Here is a 17,221-nt window from a genome sequence, read left to right as displayed (position 1 = left end):
TGTACACACTCAAAATAAAATGGTGTAATGGATCTGCACTGAAATGGACACTCAATAGATCTTTATACATCAATTGGAGTGTAATGACATGCTTGACATTTCTATAAAGCAGGTAAAACTTTGCTTGGCCAGTCAGAAGAAATTGTTTCCTACAACGAGAAGCATGTAGGCCTATAGTACACTTAAGAAGTTGCAGTTTGTGTAACATATTGCAAGGTTACTAATAAAGTAGTGCTTGCACTAAAAATATCATTACGGGGCTTATGAACAGACCTGATCAATGTGGTGCGAGTATGTGACAAAAATCCCCAATATGAGTAGGATCAGTGCCTCTGTACAAGGTATCTTTCAGACATAACCAAGTTTAAGAATAAGCTCAGAATTTCTCTTAAGGTTTCATATTCTAAAGCCCAGAAGGGCTGGAGATAAGTGAAATCAACTTCTTCAAAAGACTAACTTATTTGATGTAGCTTGTAGAAGTGGAAGAAAAAACAAAGATAAAAAAAAACACAAAAAAAAACAAAAAACAAAAACCACCCAAGTTGTACAAAAGCAATAACCCATTTATTGTAAACCTATGGAGTTTTACTTGTACATATTGGACTGAAACACAAAATGACAGGAAAAGTAACGAGTTATGGGTAAAATAGAATGTTTTTCTGACGAACAAATAGGCTTTCTGCTGCTAAATCACTACAACTGCCTATAATAGCCTCTAAAATGCGACCATGAGATCTGCCATGATCCTTAAACAAAAACATACTTGCAAAATAATAATTTACATTGAGTAAAAATGACAATAAAATCCACAACTCTGAAATTCAAAAGCATCCCATGCAGAACAAACAAAACAATGTGGTTCTTGCATCAATATATCAAAACATGAGGTCTAAAATAAGGAGAGAGGGAGAAAGTTTTTTTTACAAACGGGTATGGAAAAGGGAAGCCCTCACATCTACAGGGGACCTGATGTTGGGATGTGGAATGCATGTCCACGTGTAAATTATCTTAAAACACGTTTTATTCTCTTTTTTTTTTCTTTTTTTTTTTAAAAGACAGTAAAAGTAGATAATTTGGGGCTCTGCAAGTCCTCCACATGCCACCAGTCTTTAATACAAAAGCCCGCTTAGTAATATCCTGGGTGGTACTGCTGACTCCATGGCTTCTGGTTCCAGAACTAAGGGATTAAGAAAGAGATCTAGTTAATCGTAATCATAAGAAAGAAGATCAATACAGTCAGTTATTCTTCTGGCTCGAATTGAATTTACTAGTTAAGAATCAGAGGCTCTCGTTTACAAAGCAGTCCTTACAACGGGTGTGCTTTTAAATGCTTACCCCCTGCTGCCAGCTCTGATTGAAGGCTTGGGCTTTATTCATGCCAAAGTTTCCATTCCTGTTGCCAAATCCACCACGATTCTGCTGGTTTCCTCCGCGTCCACGGAATTTCTATAATCAATCAAACATTCACACCTTACATATGTGCACATGAAACTAGTTTACTTTAAGATAAACTACAGAAAGGATCTCTGCATGTCAGCCAGACTTACCTGGTTGAAATTGCCCCTGCTGGGTCCACCACCGTGTCCACCCCCACGGTTCATGTTGCCCCTGTGCATTGGCTTTCCACGGTTCATGGCTCCACCTCTGTTCGAGATGCCACCCATGCCACCTCTTGCAGGAGCTCCTCTAGGCACCATGCTTCTATTGGGGGGTCCTCCAGCACCTCGGCCAAAGCTGCCACGGCTTGGGTAGCCACCTCTAAAGGCAGGAGGTGGCAGAGCGCCTCGGGGCGGCCGATGGAAGCCTCCACGGGGACCAGGCACTAACAGAAAACAGTAAATCAGTATCCTGGAAGAACAAGGTATTCAGACCTTGGGTGCAAGGAGATAGCACTGGCTGAGGAACCAAAAGTCCTGGGAGTGGAGTTGGACCAGACCCTATAAACCTAACCCAACCCCTGAGATGATGCACAAACAGAACAAACAGACTTCATCCCCTGGACATCTGGTTCTGCACTGATGGGCACCGGAGTCAAACAGCTCTGCCTCAAGAAGATAACTAGAACCCTAACAAGTGTCTCATTTAAACCCAGGCGACCTCATTTGTTACTTTTGGAAAGCATTTCTCCCACCACTCATGTGACCCGAGTGTCATTATGAGAACAAAGAACAGATCTGTTTTGGGTCAATTTGACACATTTCCACATTTGAGATGTCTGAAATACTGGTTAATCTCATTCCGGTTGAAATTCATTGATTTCCTCATTTAGGGTCATAAACTTGTATGCAAATATTTCTTCTTATGGCTTGTCTTGGACAAGCCATACTGTTTTAAGCTGTTCTTTGTGTGTATTTAAACTGTGGAAGTAATTTTGACCCATGACATAATGGATGAACCCCCACCCCCTGACATAATAGGAGGGTTAAAATTAACCCTCAGGAGTATAAGAATTTTGGAACATTTTGCAATAGATGTGGTTTTGCAGTATTATACCGCCTTAAACATGTTTTTACCTCAAGTGTTTGGTAAAGCTCAGCTTTCAGAAAGTATATTATAAAGCAAACAGCCCATGACTACACACTCATGGTCTAAGAGATGTAATGCTCCAGCAGATGTCAGTATAGAGGTTGGTATCAAATGCTTCAACTTAAGCATTGTTAATCCTAAAGTAGGGATGTCACGAGAACCGATACTTTGGTACCAAGTCTCTACCAACATTCTTAAAACGTGACGGTACTTGTTTTTCTGGAGCAACATTGGAAACGATTCTAATGGAGGTATCGCAGTTGCAATTATTCCGGACCTGAAGGGGGCAGCAAATACGCGCAAGTGTTTTAGTCGGTCCAAGTGGTGAAGAACACCACCTACAAGCACACAGGAAAAACTACAGAAGTTTAGCTCCACCACAACTCGTTGAGGAGAAAGGTGCTATGGAATATAGAAATACTTCACATTCGAGGCAGAAGACAAACAGAACTGATGCTCTGAAGCCGGTGCGCAACAGATGCAATCATTCATTAAAAAAAAAAAGCAAGGAAACACCTGAAAGATGGTCCTATATTATGTTTGAGGCAGCTGGGATTGTGGCCATGAAACCAGCTAGCGTTATGATCCATGTAATGTTTGCGATAGCCAGTTATTTGTTAACGACGCTAAAGCATTGCAATGTTATAAACTACCTCCTAATGGGCCACCATGCATCGCCATTCAGCCCGTGTCCTGTCAGCAAAATGTAGCCTAATGTCATAATGATTATTCACATGTTCATGCTTTTAATAAATCTTTTTGCCTGCAACCATATCAGCAAATTTAAACTAATGCTTGCATTCAGAGTATAAGGGGTGTGTGCGTGCTTAGGAGTGCACCTCCACTCATTGTCAGACAGTGTTTGATAACTAAAATACCACCTCTCTCTCTTTTTGCCAGTATCAGTCAGAGGAGGATGACCTCCAGGAGAGTTTTTAATGAAATTTTAAAATTTATTTTATATTTAAACCACACCGTGGTATCAAGTACCGTGTACTTTTGGTGGTATCGGTACCGACTACTAGGACTACTAGTGTATTAAATATCCAGATGCCAGGCCGCACATGGTCTAGTATCTACATTTAAAACATGGCTACAAATTTGATCATACATCAAGAGGAGAAATGTATGCTTAGGAGAAGGTGATGTCCTTACTTCCTCTGAAATTGCCACGATTCTGGAAACCTCCTCTGCCCCCTCGTGGAGGGCCACCACCCCTGTTGAACTGGCCTTTGCCCCCTCGGCTACGAGCACCACCTTTCTTGGGTGTGCCTTGGTTAGGCTTCTTCTCTGGAGGTAGGGCACTCTTGCTCTCCTCTTTGTATTGCTCCAAGAGCTTGGTAGCCTCCTCCTTCTGCAGTTCCACATACGTGACCTCTGAGAAGCAGTCGCCCACTTCTGGCAGTGTGTATATGCCTGTACAGGAGAGGCATCAAACTCAATTTCAGCTTGGGCCACATCAGCATTTGAAGAGCCAAAAATCAAGGGCATTGTGTTAACTAGTGCTGGACACTTCTTTTTATTGCAACACTCACACACACCCTTTTCTCAGCAAATTTATCTGTCACAAAAAATATGGCATTTTTACCTTACACTTTTAAAAACAAAAGAACACATCAAGGTAAAAATTGCTATAGTGATTAAAGACCACGCCAGACTACAGCGTAACTGACTGGTGACTACTGGACATCGTAATGCTATGCACTAGGTAGCTTGTTCACTGTCAATTGTTTTATTGCTGCACTGCTTGTACAGTTCTATTTGAGCCAATAAAAACAACCACAAGACATGTCATTCTTATGAAGGTATAATACAGTTTTATCCGAGTTAAGATTGAATGGCAGGTAGAACCTTATAATACTATGGTCACGAATGGTCAACCTGTATAGTTGTAGGTAGTGCAAATGCATTTCTGTTTTCCATTGCACTAATGAACATTATCGGCATATGTACACGTCAAGTGAAGAACAAGGGTCTGCCAATGTCGACGTTATGGCTCATCTACCACCACTGGAAAATACCTATGTGAAGCCTGGTGTTTTGTTTATATATGTTACTGTACTGAATTTACAGTGCTTATTTTTGTCTATTTCAAGATAGAGGAAAAAATAAGCACTAAATTTTCAGCACAGTAACAACCATGCTTCACACAGGTATTTTCCAATGGTGGTAGTGATTGGGAATCAATAAAATTCCTGTCCTTAAAGAGTTAGGTGTTCTTTCCATGAATAAGAAAATGATTGAGATATAGTAGCTTCTTTATTCAATAAAATTTCAACGACAGTACCCAGAACACTCCTTGTATTCAAATTCTGTACAGCTCACCCTTCATCTTTAGCACAGCATGCTCAGGGACATCTTTGCCATCAGTTTCGGCTTTCTTCTGAGTGCGCTCCTTGTAAGCCTCATCTGTGGGCAAGAGCACAACAGCTTTGCGCTGGAAGCCAGCAAATAGGCACATCTTCCTCCTCTGGGCAGCAGCAGAAACGTTGGTCTTGCAAGGGAGAAAGGCATGGAGTGGGTGAGCAAACATTACTACGCCAATAAACACACACAAAAAAAAGAAACCTACACAACCCTCAAACCTCTTGCCATCCATATGGGAACAACATGCCAACAGGCTCTTACCTGATCCAAAATGTAGTTCCTCTTCTTGCGGGCAGCAATCTCAATGAACTTTCCAAGGAAGAGAGGTGCACTTTGGGAGATGGCAGTGAGTTTTGCTGTGTCTTTGTTCTGTCGCTTCAAACTGTTAATCTGTAGATGGACAGAGATGTTTAGCCATATGCTTTACAACTAGTTCAAATAAAAAGACAGCAAAAGTTGCAGTAGTGCAATAGGAGAGATTACTCACCATCATCTTCTCCACAATGGTGTTAGTTCCCAGAATTGTGTATTTGCCAGGGTTCTCCTCGACATGTTTTGTCACCCACGTGGTCTTCCCTGATCCAGGAAGGCCAACCATGACAATAACCTAGACGATCAAATTGAAATAATATTAACAGGATACATAACGGCAGCGAACATGTCAAATTAAAAAAAAATAAAGTAAATTTTTTTTTACAAATTGACTTGCTGGGCTGTCGAAGTTACCTCGCAGTCTTTCTTGGTCTCAGGCCCCTTGGGTCCACGCACACGCTCATCCACAGCGATTTGCTGGAGGAAGGTGAAGCCCTCTGGCTGAGGAAAATACGGCGTCTCCTTCTGCCCAAAGTTAAACTCCACAGCACAGTTGTGGCAGAGGACATGGGGGAATAGAGCACGTCCAGCCAGAGCCTCTTTACTGGCTTTGAATGCCACGCCAAGGTCCTTCCCATTCTTAGAATATGAAATTTCAACTTCATCCCCATCAAAATTCTGCATGGAATAAACGGATAAACGTTCAATAAAAGCATAGACAAGAGGACGGTGCATTCTCGTAATCTATGTTTTGAAATACAAGGTACAAATCTTACAATAAGGCAGCCAACAACATCATTTTCATCGAAAGCCTCGCCGTAGTCTTCAGTCACACAATTTGTCGTCTTCTTCCCCTTGATAGCGAATGAATAAGAATGCTCCTCCTCACCTGGTGAGGATCAAAGACATGTTTCACCAGCCAGATAAATCACACATTAAAGTGGAGTAATACACTGGGGAAAGCACAGAATGGATCTGTTCTTTTCATGGCACACAAACCTAAATACTAGGCTTGGGACGACTAACAATAGAATTGGGAATCGCCGACAGAGCCCAACTAGAGATGCACCGATGTATCGACCAATAAAGGCAATCTGCCACTAGTTTAAAAACAGCCGATGATCAGAGTCTGTTATATTCTGGTCAATCAAAAGAGGGCGGGAAAACATCGAGTTCATGCTGTATGTAAAGATGACGTCTCGTGTGGAACGACGACAAAACTGCAGTTCGTAATCTCTGTACTGCTAAAATTTTTATGACACAGAAGTTTTGGAATCAAGTCAATTCCCCCCAAATTAAAGGGCCAGCACACCATTTTGACTTAAGTTGAAGATACATAGACAAAAAAGTGTATGTATATATCACATAAGAATATATTTGTAGAGAAGTACATTTCATATACAGTTAATGCTAATATATAAAGTTTATATTATATTTTACCAGTTTGATGTTCAGTTTCAAAGAATTCAGTCAATGTTAATATGAATTAATAACATTGAATAAGTTAATAAATCTACTTTAATCTTCAGAATTTAGTTCATGTTAATTTGAGTAATGTGTGTTCTATTTACGAGACCAGTTACTGTGAAACAAATTGTTCAAATGGAGAGAATAAAGTTATTGGAATTTCTTTCAGAATTCTTTTAAATTAATCATTATTATAAGCTGAACAGATAAAGCTGTGAATGTCTTCATCTGCAAAACATGAACAGGGGATTAAATGAAGAAAAAGAGATGTTTATCAGAATGACTGTTATACAAGAACTGAATAAGTATCTCCACTGCTGTTCACCACAGAGCACATGCAAGTATGCATCATTTTATTCCAATTTTACAATGGCTTAGTTACAGCTAATAACTCATTAGATTTGTTTACGGTCCTTGTTTACGCACTAATGATGCATTACACACACCTGGCTACAGTGTTCTGGTCAGCTACTTACCTAGCAGTAAACTGCCATTAGCCAGGGACCAGCCAATCTGCACATCATGGACATCCATGTTTTTACTCTTCACATGCTTCACAGGGATCTTCTCAAGAATCTGCAGGTTTCACAATTACGCGTCATTCAGATGCTCGACTTACTCTACAGAGAGATTGTGCATATGCAGTGTATGAACTGATGCGATCCCCACCTTCATTTCAATGCAGACTTTGCCTTTGCTCACACCATAGGAAGCTCGGCCACCTGCCCAAAGGTAGGCAAAGCTCTCCATTGTGAGTGAAGTGGCGCTGTAGCGGTCTCGTGACACTTTGAAGTGTAGGTCACAGTTGTCTACGCAAACAAAGAGATATGAAACTCACGAATGTGCACACACCTCTACACAAAAGGTGTCGAGTGCGCATACAGAAACATAACTCACATGGGTCCAGACACACCAGAGTATCATCAAACTCCTCATCCTCTTCCTCCAGAGGTGGCAGGGGAGATTTGGCCCTGAAACAGACGAGGCAGAACCATTAAACACAAGATACAACGGGCTAACCAGCCCTGACTGGAGTGCACTGGCACAACAATCCAGGTAAAAGGACTGCCTCTGCCACAGCAGGGAGATTTAAACTATTATTATTATTTTTTTTAAATATGGACATCATTATGGCAGGACACAAGACTTAGCTTGGTTTTGCACAGGAAGGGGCTTTAAGGGCTAATTACACAGCATGGGTTCGAATATTTAAAAAAAAAAAAAAAAAAAAAAAAAAAAAAGTGCTTCATTGTTACAGAAACAAATAAAACAGATAAAGGCTTTCATCACTGATCAGCATAAACATGATTTTCAAGGCTGTTAAATTATTAAAAAGCCCTCTGGTATATTTATATACCCAAGCTGTGTCTCATGTAGGTCATGATGAGCCAAATACTTACACAGAACTGGACCCCTACAGAAGGTAGGTGTGAAACGAATCAATTTTAAGATCTAAGCATTGCAATGGAGGAAAATGTGTACAATTCTAATATGCCGTATAAATCAAATATCATACTCACCCGTTTAACAAGCAAGAAATAACCTACCACCTTACCTTCCTTCACGCACACAAACGCACACACCCAAATTAAAAACGAAACCAATACCAAAAAATACAAAGACAGGGAACGCAATTACAAATTTAACGTCCAGAGAAAAACATACAAACAAATTTTTTTGAAGAAACAATCCTGCAAGAGAACATTAAGTCAGAGAACAACTAAAATGTGCAATGCATGCAAGCCACGAAGAATGAACGCGGGAACATTGCTACAACGACCCCATCCCGCTCGTTATCTCCCGCATGTGGTTCATTACCAGAACACCTCGATCGCCACAAGGCATGCGTTCGGCTACATGACACGCTGAAATCTGGACATAACGCCCCTCGTCCCTTTGAGCCAAAGGGGTGCTTTCACAAATGCGTACAACAATGTCCCTGCCAAACAATATGAGGAACAATGACATGGTTTTAAAACTTAAATCCAAATAAAGATGTAGATTCTGCAGTCTTCAGACATATTACACAAAAGTACTGCAAGGTAAGGTTTTTTTTTTAAAAAAAGAATAACCCTCAAATTATTTATAAGTTATTAAAGAGGGTGTTTTTTTTTTATTATTATTATATTATTAGGTAAGGCATTGGCTCTTAAAGCCAATACATATTAAAAGTGGCACTTCGGGGATAATGAAGGCCATTACTCCCATCCTTACCGGCTGTATTTGCTTTCTTCAATAAATTCAAAGTAGCCCCTTCCATGTTCCTCTCGGCGTCTCTTAACACCCTTCTTATTCTTCTGATCAGCACTGATGTCTTTGTCCGCATCTCCTTTGAAAATAAAACAAACAGTGATGAAATGCTCAGGCGTGTTGGACCCTGGTTAAGGGTGGTCCACACATCCGGGAGCTCTCAGAGGCCTCCTTCCCACCCCTTTACTTAAGTATTCAGATGACCACCTCTGATGAGTTAAAACAAACAAACAAAAAAAAAAGATAAAGAAAGAAGTGTATTCATGCTCTAGATATAGCAAGGTGAGAAGCCCATTCTGGTGAAATATACCAGAAGAGAAGCTTGACATTACATTTCAGATCATATGAGCAATGAGGAAGAATAGTTTCATATTTACATTTAATCTTACACTGTGTCCCCCTCCCACACAAAAGAAAGGGAGAATTATACACGTGTATGAATACACCTATAAAAGGTTTTATAGTTTCATGACCAGTTACTTACATGCTGATCATTTTTCCAACTCAATCTGAAGAGACGCGTTACCTAACATGACCTCGCAAAGGAAGCGGTTAGCTTTAGCCTGCTAGCTGATCTGCTTAATCAACATACCCGCATTATATAAATATACTTATACACACACAGAAAGAGGGCTAACCACTTGGAGGTAAACTCGAGGCTACAGTCCTGCACCAAAACCGAAGTACACGCTTAAATCCTCCAAGTGGTCTATGCATAACAAAATAGCAAGTGATGCCAGACCAAAAAAAAAAAAAAAACCAACAAAAAACCCACCATACAGGTTCCTCACCAGCACCGCCGCATAATTATGAAATAAGCGCTCTAGTGACCGAATAAATCTCTTTAAAACGATGAAAAATAACCCGTACAAGAAAGTTCAATAATAGCCTTGCCAAAAACAAGAGTCCAATGGACGCCATTGCGTTAGCGCTCTCTCAGTCTTTCTCTCTTGGTCCATTGTCCCGGGAGAACGGCTAATAAACTAGCCTAGCATAAACCTGACCGTATCCGAGTTAACCTTACGAGGCTCGCTAATAAAGACTGCGCCAAAAACCCTGCTCAATAAGAGCAAGAAACTCACCTAATAAAATAAAACACGACACCAGTAAAATAAAGTTAAACAAAACCGCCGAGAAGCCGCCTGTCATATGCTAAGCTAAGCCTTTTTCATACACCGAGCGACAAAGCCGCTAAACCAATCATAGCGTTAATCATAGCGTTCGGTAGCAGCTTGAAACCCATTTCACAGGCACTCACCCTCAGTCGGCTGCGACTCTTGCTCACCATCTTCTTCGTCGATTTTGTCAGCGGCGTCGTCGTCGTCTTCCTCCTCGTCGTCGAACGCTTTGTCTATCTCAATCCCGGCGTCTCCATCTTCCTCCTCTTCGTCGGCCATTTCGTCGTCCTGCCCAAGGTCCTCCTCGCAGTTGCCCTGTGTGCTCTCCGGCACACCGCCGCCTCCATTTTCCTCCTCGGCCTCCATGTTCTCGCCCGCAGGCTCTTCGTCCTCCTCCAACTCTTCGGCCATGCATTCTTGTTCGACCTCAGCGGCATGCCCCTCGGCGCCATTTTCCTCCTCTTCATCTTCCGCATCGAGCGCGGCGTCTCCAGCTTGGGCCTCGGCATCGAGCGCGGCCTGTAACCGGTCCATGAGCTCGGCCTTCAAGCCCTTGTCCGAAAGCTGACGCTTTTTCAGCTCATCCTTAAGCTCGTTCACCTTCAGCTTCTTCACGTTAATTGAACTCATGTTTTCCGTTGCTTTAGAAGTAGAAATGATTGTAGTGGTTCGAACGTAAAATGTTTCTTTCGCGCCTCAGGATAACAATGAACAGCCTGCTTCAGTATCTACAGCGCCGAGTCGCGTTGATCCTCGACCGCGCCAATGGTCGTAAAATCCGCTCCCGCTTTGGCAGCGCTGGGCGGAGCCACACTTTTAAACACGCCCACAATTACGACATCTCCCTCCTCAAGGCCTGAATACTGGTTGCTGTGGTCCGCTCGTGCACACGCAAATGAGAAATTACTTATTCATAGGTGTAGTTTTAGTTTTTTTTCCTGGGTTTTAGATACATGAAAAATATGACTAAGAAGACCTGCATATTATACACATTAATGTCGAAATTTCTGCTGCTGATGTTATATTTACTTAGCGATTTATTTTGCCTTGTGGTCTCTATTTGTTTGTTTGTTTGTTTCTATTTTTTTTTTACCTCGTTTTGTATCCTTAGCCTATATTACCTGTTCAGAATGTCTTATTGTCAAATTGTATGCTGCCTATTTTTGCTGTGTGTATTTGAGATGCAAACAGAGGCGAACCTAGATTATGTGGGTGCCCCAGGCAAAATAAATGCATGGGGCCCTTCTGACAGATTTTTGTTGTTATTAAGTCTTCAAGTTATGCAAAGATATAATTATACAATGTACATTTAAAAGTGGTCAAAACACATCTAACACAACATCTAGTGTTCCTTTTTTACATCTTCATAATGTGTTTTACAAATAGGAAATCAAACCTCAGTGAGGAAACAAAATGTCCATCATTAAACATTTAACAGTACATTATCATCTTAAAAACTCTGCTTACGAGCCTTAGCTAAAGCGAATGCTGCCACTATGTCCTCGATAATCAAAACTTGCTAACCCTAGCTAACTATTAGGCCTACCAATATTTCATCTTGCAAATAATAAGGTGAAATTAAACTGAAATTGCTCAACAAGATGTGGGTTTGTTTGTCTTTAGTTATCCTTAATTCATTCATCATTATCTCCATCAATTGCCTTTGTCCTCTTTCCTCTTTTCCTCCTCTTGTTTTGTCTTGCACTTCTGGCTGCCAGATAAGTAAGTCATCTTCATTTTCAGGAATAGACCCCTTACACATGACATCACGCTACTTCCGTTCTGACTCAAAGCAGTGTACGGTTACTTCCACCAGCATAGTGGAACTATGGAGTTTACCCAATCTCTTCTACATCTGCCAGAAATACATCTAGATCATGTACAACGACTTGTAATTTTCACTTATGACACGTTCTAAACTGATATAGGATACATATTCTTCATTGAGCAGTACCTGTTTAATAATGAAGGGAAGCATTTTGGTATTGTCCAGCCCAGCTTACGTTAGCGGTGGAGTTTGGATAATGGTAGTTGTTAGCTTTCTCTTCTGCAAATAGAAAGTCTTTAAGTCCTTGTTCTTGATTGAATTTACTGTAATACAGACAGCAAACTCTTGCTGCAATCAAGCAAAATCCCAGTGTAGCTCCTGTCTTGGATGAAGTGTCCGACTTGTCGCTGCTTCGACGCCCGAGAACGAGCAGCACCGAGCCGGACTCTTCACCCCGGAAACACTGCTGTCCGGCTCCTGGTCATTATTGAACATATAGTGAATGACACCCTGATGGTGATGCTGAAATAGGATTTTGCTCAGTTGCAACAAAAAATGAGTGCTTCATTATTATTATTTTGCTTTAAACACGCTAAGGCCTTAAGCTAAGCTAAACTAATTAGCACTTGTGTTTTGCCACAGGTAGATAGCCCTGCACACACTGCTTCTCCTTCATCTTGTAGTATTTGATGCATATATACACTGGTGAATTTTATTTAAGATCATCTCCCTCCAGAATGTTTAATTTTAGCAGCAAGAAAACTGTTTTGTTGTCAAAAGTGGAATGTTAGTTGCACCACCCATGGTACTATGGCAACCTAACGTGAAACAGAAGTACATATACACTGCTTTGCAGAAAGGTGGAGGTTTTCTGACATCATTGTGAGAAGGGTCTATTAAAGCTCACATGACTCAAGTGTGAAGGGGTACACTCTTCGTGTGCAAGCATGAGCAGAAACGAGTCTTCAAAAAAAAAAAGGCTGTTGCTGCACATTATTTTAAGATTAAGATGAATAAATGAAGGTCAGTCTTTCACTTACTTCTAGGACTAGGACTTACTTTGGATCACTGTCTTGCTGCATAAACCAGTTGCGCTTGAGTTTCAACTTACGGACTGAAGAACGGACATTCTCCTTTAGGATTTTCTGGTAGAGAGCAGAATTCATGTTTCCCGCAATTATGGCAAGTTGCCCAGACCCTGAATCAGCAAAGCATCCCCACAGCATCACACTTCCACCACCATGCTTGACCATAGGTATGATGTTCTTTTTGTGGAATTCTAGGTTTGGTTTATACCAGATGTAACAGGACCCCTGTCTTCCAAAAAGTTCCACATTCAATTCATCAGTCCACAGAACATTCTCCCAAAAGGTTTGAGGATCATCAAGGCGTGCTTTGGCAAAATTCAGATGAGCCTTAATGTTCTTCTGGGTTAGCAGTAGTTTTCACCTAGCCACTCTTCCATGGATGCCATTTTTTGCCCAGTGTCTTTGTGATAGTGGAGTCATGAACAGTGACCTTTATTGATGTAAGAGAGGCCTGTAGTTCCTTTGATGTTGTCCTTGGCTCTTTTGTGACCTGCTGGATGAGTCGTTGCTGTACTCTGAAGGAATTCTGGAAGGTCAGTCACTTCTGGGAAGGTTCACTACTGTGCCGAATTTTTCCATTTGGAGACAATGGCTCTCACGGTGGTTCTTTGGAGTCCCAGAGCCTTTGAAATAGCTTTGTAACCCTTCCCAGACTGATGTATTTCAATCACCTTCTTCCTCCTAATTTCTGGATTCTTTTTTTCAATTTTGGCATAGTGTGTCACTGGGTAAGACCTTTTAACCAATGTTGTGCTGTTGAAAAAGTTCTATTAAAGTGTTGATTTTATTGAACAGGGTTTGCAGTAATCAGACCTGGTTGTAAACACTCCAGCTGAACCCCATTAGGAATGCAGTTTCGTAGATTTGGGAAATTAGTAACTATGGGGCAAAAACATTTTCACACAGGCCCAGATTATTTTTTTTTGCTTCAATAAATACACCATCCTTCAATTTTATATACATTTTTTATTTATCAGGGCCTAAATAACAAGTGTGTGTGGTCCTCACCAACTTCTATAAACAAACAAATAACCTCAGGTGGCTTCAAAAAAGACAAAAAGTAAACCCACATTCAGAAACCAGATGGGAAAAAACAAGTACACCCTTCCCACTTCCACAATCATTAGCAGCCAGGTGTTACTAATGAAACACACAAGATTTCAAGATTTCATTAAGAAGTGTGACTACCTCTATATGAGCTGAACCTTTGGCAGTTTGGTGTTCTGGAACATTCAGGTATGTATCTACATCATGCCAAGAAGAAAGGACATCAGCCATGACCTCAGAGAAGCAACTGTTGCTGCTCATCCATTTGGGAAGGGTTATAAGGCCATCTTCAAACAATTGAAATTCGCCATTCTACAGTGAGCAGGATGATGGAGACAAATGGACAAATGGAGAGCCACTGAGACAGTTGCCAATCTTCCCAGGAGTGAGATTCCCAGCACATTCAGTCCAAAGACAGACTGTTTAATGCTCTGAGATATAAAGAAAAACCCAACATCATGACCTACAGAACTCTGTAAGCACATTAAATGTTTATGACAGCTCAATCAGAAAAATAAAAAACAAGTTTGGCTTTCTTGGAATGAAAAAAAAAGCCCCTTTTCTCCAAAAAGAATATGGAGCATGACTTAGGTTTGCAATATTGCGTCTGAATAAACCACAAAGGTTTTGGAACAATATCTTTTGGACTGATGAGACCAAGGTGGAGATGTTTGGTCTTAATGCACAGCACACAGTGAAACCCAAACACAGCATAAATGAATGCCCTTCAACCTCAATGAACTGAAGCAATGTGGTAAAGAAGAAAACTCATACAGAAAATGTTTACTTCAAGTTATTGATGCTAAAGGTGGTTCTACATGTTCATTATTTTTTACTTATTATATCAGGCATCAAATGCTTACTAAGCGGTCGCAATGTCTGAGACAGTGGAGACAGGACTTGAAAGGACTAAGTTAGCCACAATGATTAATGTTAGCTCACTATTTAACAATTTCTCATAAACTATTTATTTAGAAGTACATGTACAACTGTGCTTGACTCTTATTTTTTGCATATGTCTGTGTAGTAATGTGCCAGGAGTGGTTGCTATGTTATGTTCTCCAAGCTAGCTGCCAACAAACGGCAATTATCATTTAATTAGCTTAGCCACAATCGAGCTAGCATTAATTAACTTCTGGCTTGCTCATTATGGATAAATATATTAATTAAAATGTACATCCTGAATTTATATGTTTCTGTAAACCTGCTTTGAGACAATGTCCATTGTTAAAAGCATTGTACAGATAAAATGGACATTAAATTTGAATTAATTGGCATTCACAAATGAACTGAAATTATATTGTTTGTCACAAAGAGCAAAATTTCTCTTATATTAAATATCACACTTTTTAATGTCATGTCCTGTGAATGGCCAGTGTGCCAAAAAAATCACACCGAAATACTGAACCAGGGAGAACTGGTTTCCTTCGGCATGGGTTGTGATTAATGCCCTTGTCTGTGGCTGTAATTTAATTGGGTACATTTTAATGAGGCTTTTGCATGTGGTAGATTTTACTTAAAATTTTGTACTACATAATATGCAGAATGCTAAGTTTACTCGCATTTCTCAAGGGTCTTTTTATTGTAGAAAATTAGGTAACTGGTGTGGATTTTTACCCAAAATCACAGATATCTGCAGTTGATAACTATATTATTACTATTATTATTATTATTATTATTATTATTATTATTATTATTATTATTATTATTTTAAATAAGTTATGCAATTAATGTGTTATATATTTATCGACCGCAGAAATAATTTTTTACAACGAAGAAGAGAGGTAGCCAACGTCTCATTGTGAATGAGCATCTCATACCGCATACCATGCGGTAACCAAAACAGACAAATCCAGATATAATATATTAATTTAGTATTAATTGTTGACTTTGTTAGCTAATATTTAATTAACTTCTGATTTATAAAGTACGTGTTGTTATTTTAAGATTTAAAATTCAGAGAAATTACATTATTATTATTATCTATTATCTATTATATCTATCTGATTGTTGAATATACAGTCAGTTGTATATAATAATGCTATAATAATATGCTGTATATAATATATAATAATGTAGGCTACTTGTGTGTCCTGTAGTCTGTGACCCTGACCTGTATAAAGAAGATACTGAAAATGAATGAATGAATGTTAAGAATAGATAATATATAATAGATAGATAATAGATAATAATGTAATTTCTCTGAATTTTAAATCTTAAAAAACCCTAACAACACGTATTATAAATCAGAAGTTACTTAAATATTAGCTAACAAAGTCAACAATTAATAATAAATTAATACATTATATCTGGATTTTTCTGATAAGACTCTTACAGGAGGTTTGTGGCGATTTCAGTTTCTAATAACTTTCTTTGGAATACTTTCAACACCACAGAATCTACAAAAAGTACAACAGTAGATTTGATTGAGATTAGTCTACAACAGGTGATTGACAGAAAACTGGTATGGTGGTAATATTTTCTTACCCATATCTACCTGTCGATGGGGGGCGCTATTTCTATATGCTAATGGTTGTAGTGAAGGGCACAAGGACTCACTGTACTGAATCGATTCTTTTGAACTACCAGTTTAAGTGAATTGAAATTTCCGACTTTGCGTCATCAGAGTAGCACCTAGTGACATCGTGTATTATCTACATGATTTCCAATTCAGTAATCTATATTTAAAGCTTCATACTGTCACGTTGTGTAGGTCACATAAAATAATTGAGATGATTTATAGTATGAATCTTGCATTTATGTGATAATAGAGTGGTGACAAACCAAGTTCACGCTTAAACCTGTAAAAAGGAGATTAACCAAAGTTTAATTTTTAAAAGCATGCCATATAGCCACACTGTATAAAACATAATGAAAATCACAACTTGGGCAGAACCTTTGCTTTGCAAATCGAAAAGAATCGTTTAAATGAATCGATTCTGTTTGTGAATCTCCCTTCAGTAGGCTATCTCACCATGCGGTAACCAAAACAGGTCCCAAGCTTCAGGTCTCCTGACAATAACTGGGTGGCACCCTTCTTCTGTACGGACTTGGAAAAGACAATGAAGGCGGAAAAACAGCGCTTCTTCTTCTTTGTTTTGTTTTGTTCACAGATTATTCACAGCTAAGCAAGCTAGTCCAGGGAAATTTATTACGCCTATCAATTTAATAATTAGCGTAACACAGTTCATTTGAGTTAAGTGAATATAAGGCGAGTCTCCGGGACTTCTCCGGGGGGGTGGGGTGGGGGAATGTCATGCAAGAGACTGATCACTGGA

At 39.7% G+C, this 17,221-nt stretch overlaps 1 protein-coding gene across 1 annotated transcript; it reads right to left on the bottom strand.

Moving 5' to 3' along the window:
- Nucleotides 1–542: 542 nt before the first annotated feature.
- Nucleotides 543–10,823, bottom strand: hnrnpub (heterogeneous nuclear ribonucleoprotein Ub). The gene is made up of 14 exons (XM_017455710.3): nucleotides 10,181–10,823; nucleotides 8,887–9,001; nucleotides 7,570–7,643; nucleotides 7,342–7,481; nucleotides 7,149–7,248; nucleotides 5,982–6,094; nucleotides 5,620–5,883; nucleotides 5,381–5,500; nucleotides 5,155–5,283; nucleotides 4,852–5,020; nucleotides 3,682–3,942; nucleotides 1,548–1,822; nucleotides 1,336–1,446; nucleotides 543–1,177 (listed from the first exon to the last, which is right to left on the bottom strand). The coding sequence occupies exons 1-14, from the start codon at nucleotides 10,668–10,670 to the stop codon at nucleotides 1,127–1,129; spliced, it is 2,412 nt and encodes an 803-aa protein (XP_017311199.1). The 5' UTR covers nucleotides 10,671–10,823; the 3' UTR covers nucleotides 543–1,126.
- Between the last annotated feature and the right edge of the window lie 6,398 nt (nucleotides 10,824–17,221).

This window comes from Ictalurus punctatus, chromosome 25 (assembly GCF_001660625.3).
Source record: "Ictalurus punctatus breed USDA103 chromosome 25, Coco_2.0, whole genome shotgun sequence".
Lineage (NCBI taxonomy): Eukaryota > Metazoa > Chordata > Actinopteri > Siluriformes > Ictaluridae > Ictalurus > Ictalurus punctatus.
Note: the sequence above shows the minus strand (reverse complement) of the source record. Positions and strands in the feature narration are given on the sequence as shown.